Raw genomic sequence first — 1,838 nt, forward strand, 5'->3', positions numbered from 1 at the left:
AAGTAGAAATGGAGAAGGCAAATCAAGAAATTAATGCTTTAAATCTTTGCCGTAAGAGCTTCCTACATGTGTTGTAGCTTATATTCTTCGATGTCTGCCCATGAGTGTACACGCAATGGGCACATATTACGATCCAGGACCAATATACCTAAATATCTCGTAAATGAACCATGATGCTGCCCAACAACTCTATTGTGGTAGAAAGTGACGCGCAACTTTTCTCCAACTTTGATTCCTGCAACTTTTTACACTTATTCGTTCCTCTTACTTTTTTTACCTTTTTAGATTCACATGGCCCTATAAATTCCAATTTAACTCAAATATAAAAATAGATCTTGTACAATAATAATAAAACGATCTTATAGCTTGAGATAATAAAATGCTTATTTCACTTCTCTGAGTGCCATGCATCTCTTCTTCTTCATGAGGAAAAAGAGTATCAACTTCAAATATTTGATCAAAACCAGGAGGCGCAATATTTCTTCCAACTTTGAGTCTTGCAACATTTTTACACATATTCATTCCTCTCACTTTTTTTATCTTTTCAGATTCACAAAACCCTGCAAATTCCAATTTAAGTCAATTATAAAAATAGTTCTTATACAATAACAATAAAAATATCTTATACCTTGAGATAATAATATACCTATTTCACTTCTCTAAGTGCCCTGCATCTCTTCTTCTTCATGAGGAAAAAGAGTATCACTTTCAAATATTTGATGAAAACCAGGAGGCGCAACATTTTCTCAAACTTTGAGTCCTGCAATATTTTTACACCAATTCGTTCCTCTCAGTTTTTTTTTTACCTTTTCAGATTCACAAAGCCCTGCAAATTCCAATTTAAGTCAAAAATAAAAATAGTTCTTATACAATAACAACAAAAAAATCCTATAGCTTGAGATAATAAAATACTTATTTCACTTCTCTGAGTGCCCTGCATCTCTTCTTCTTCATGAGGAAAAAGAGTATCACCTTCAAATGTTTGATCAAAACTAGGAGGCGCAACATTATCTCCAACTTTGAGTCCTGCAACATTTTTACACCAATTTGTTCCTCTCCGTTTTTTTTTTACCTTTTCAGATTCACAAAGCCCTGCAAATTCTAATTTAAGTCAAAAATAAAAATAGTTCTTATACATCAACAACAAAAAAATCTTATAGCTTGAGATAATAAAATACTTATTTCACTTCTCTGAGTGCCCTGCATCACTTCTTCTTCATGAGAAAAAAATGTATCACCTTCAAATGTTTGATCAAAACCAGGAGGCGTAATATATTTTCCAACTTTGAGTCCTGCAACATTTGTATACCAATTTGTTCCTCTAAGTTTTTTTACCTTTTCAGATTCACAAAGCCCTGCAAATTTCAATTTAAGTAAAATATAAAAACAGTTCTTATACAATAACATCAAAAAACTCTTATAGCTTCAGATAATAAAATACTTATTTCACTTCTTTAGGTGCACTGCATCTCTTCTTTTTCATTAGGAAAAAGCGTATCACCTTCAAATATTTGATCAAAACTAAGAGTTGCAAGACTATCATTATGAGTTCATACATTCAGATCAGAAGCTAATACATTAAAAGCTTTACTTTTGCCAATCAAACCTCATTGTTCAGCATTTACTCTTACAGAACACAATGCTCTGAAGCTCTGTCCCCGACCCCTTGCTAAGGTACCATGTGGAACGTACACATGCTTAACAATCTTTGAACTTGATTCTATTTTAGACTTCTGATATTTTGATGGATTCATGTCAACCTAGCATAAAACAAATTGAGTAACAGATGTCTATCATGCCAGCTTTATCATATATGAACATATGAAGGTCTTTGAAAG

General features: G+C 32.5%; 1 protein-coding gene across 5 annotated transcripts; it reads right to left on the reverse strand.

Annotated features, from left to right (window-relative positions):
- Nucleotides 1-282: 282 nt before the first annotated feature.
- On the reverse strand, nucleotides 283-1,507 carry LOC108948428 (uncharacterized). Of its 5 annotated transcripts, none has more exons than XR_011415342.1 (4): nucleotides 1,442-1,507; nucleotides 1,179-1,355; nucleotides 647-1,092; nucleotides 360-560 (listed from the first exon to the last, which is right to left on the reverse strand). XR_011415342.1 is itself a non-coding variant. In XM_070199694.1 (3 exons), the coding sequence occupies exons 1-3, from the start codon at nucleotides 1,405-1,407 to the stop codon at nucleotides 298-300; spliced, it is 672 nt and encodes a 223-aa protein (XP_070055795.1). In that variant the 5' UTR covers nucleotides 1,408-1,435; the 3' UTR covers nucleotides 283-297. The 5 variants fall into 5 exon arrangements, 1 of the variants encoding a protein (XP_070055795.1); XR_004511965.2 differs by lacking the exon at nucleotides 1,442-1,507 and having other exon boundaries at nucleotides 647-760; nucleotides 913-1,092; nucleotides 1,179-1,435; XR_001973158.3 differs by lacking the exon at nucleotides 1,442-1,507 and having other exon boundaries at nucleotides 647-826; nucleotides 913-1,092; nucleotides 1,179-1,434.
- Nucleotides 1,508-1,838: the final 331 nt, after the last annotated feature.

This window comes from Nicotiana tomentosiformis, chromosome 4 (genome assembly GCF_000390325.3).
Source record: "Nicotiana tomentosiformis chromosome 4, ASM39032v3, whole genome shotgun sequence".
NCBI classification, from domain to species: Eukaryota; Viridiplantae; Streptophyta; class Magnoliopsida; order Solanales; family Solanaceae; genus Nicotiana; species Nicotiana tomentosiformis.

Coding starts and splice junctions, on each gene's coding strand:
- LOC108948428 (XM_070199694.1), bottom strand. CDS start 1,407: ATGTTATTGTATAAGAACTGTTTTTATATTTTACTTAAATTGAAATTT. Junction 1,093..1,178: donor CACTCAGAGAAGTGAAATAA/GTATTTTATTAT, acceptor TAGAATTTGCAG/GGCTTTGTGAATCTGAAAAG. Junction 561..912: donor CACTCAGAGAAGTGAAATAA/GTATTTTATTAT, acceptor TGGAATTTGCAG/GGTTTTGTGAATCTGAAAAG.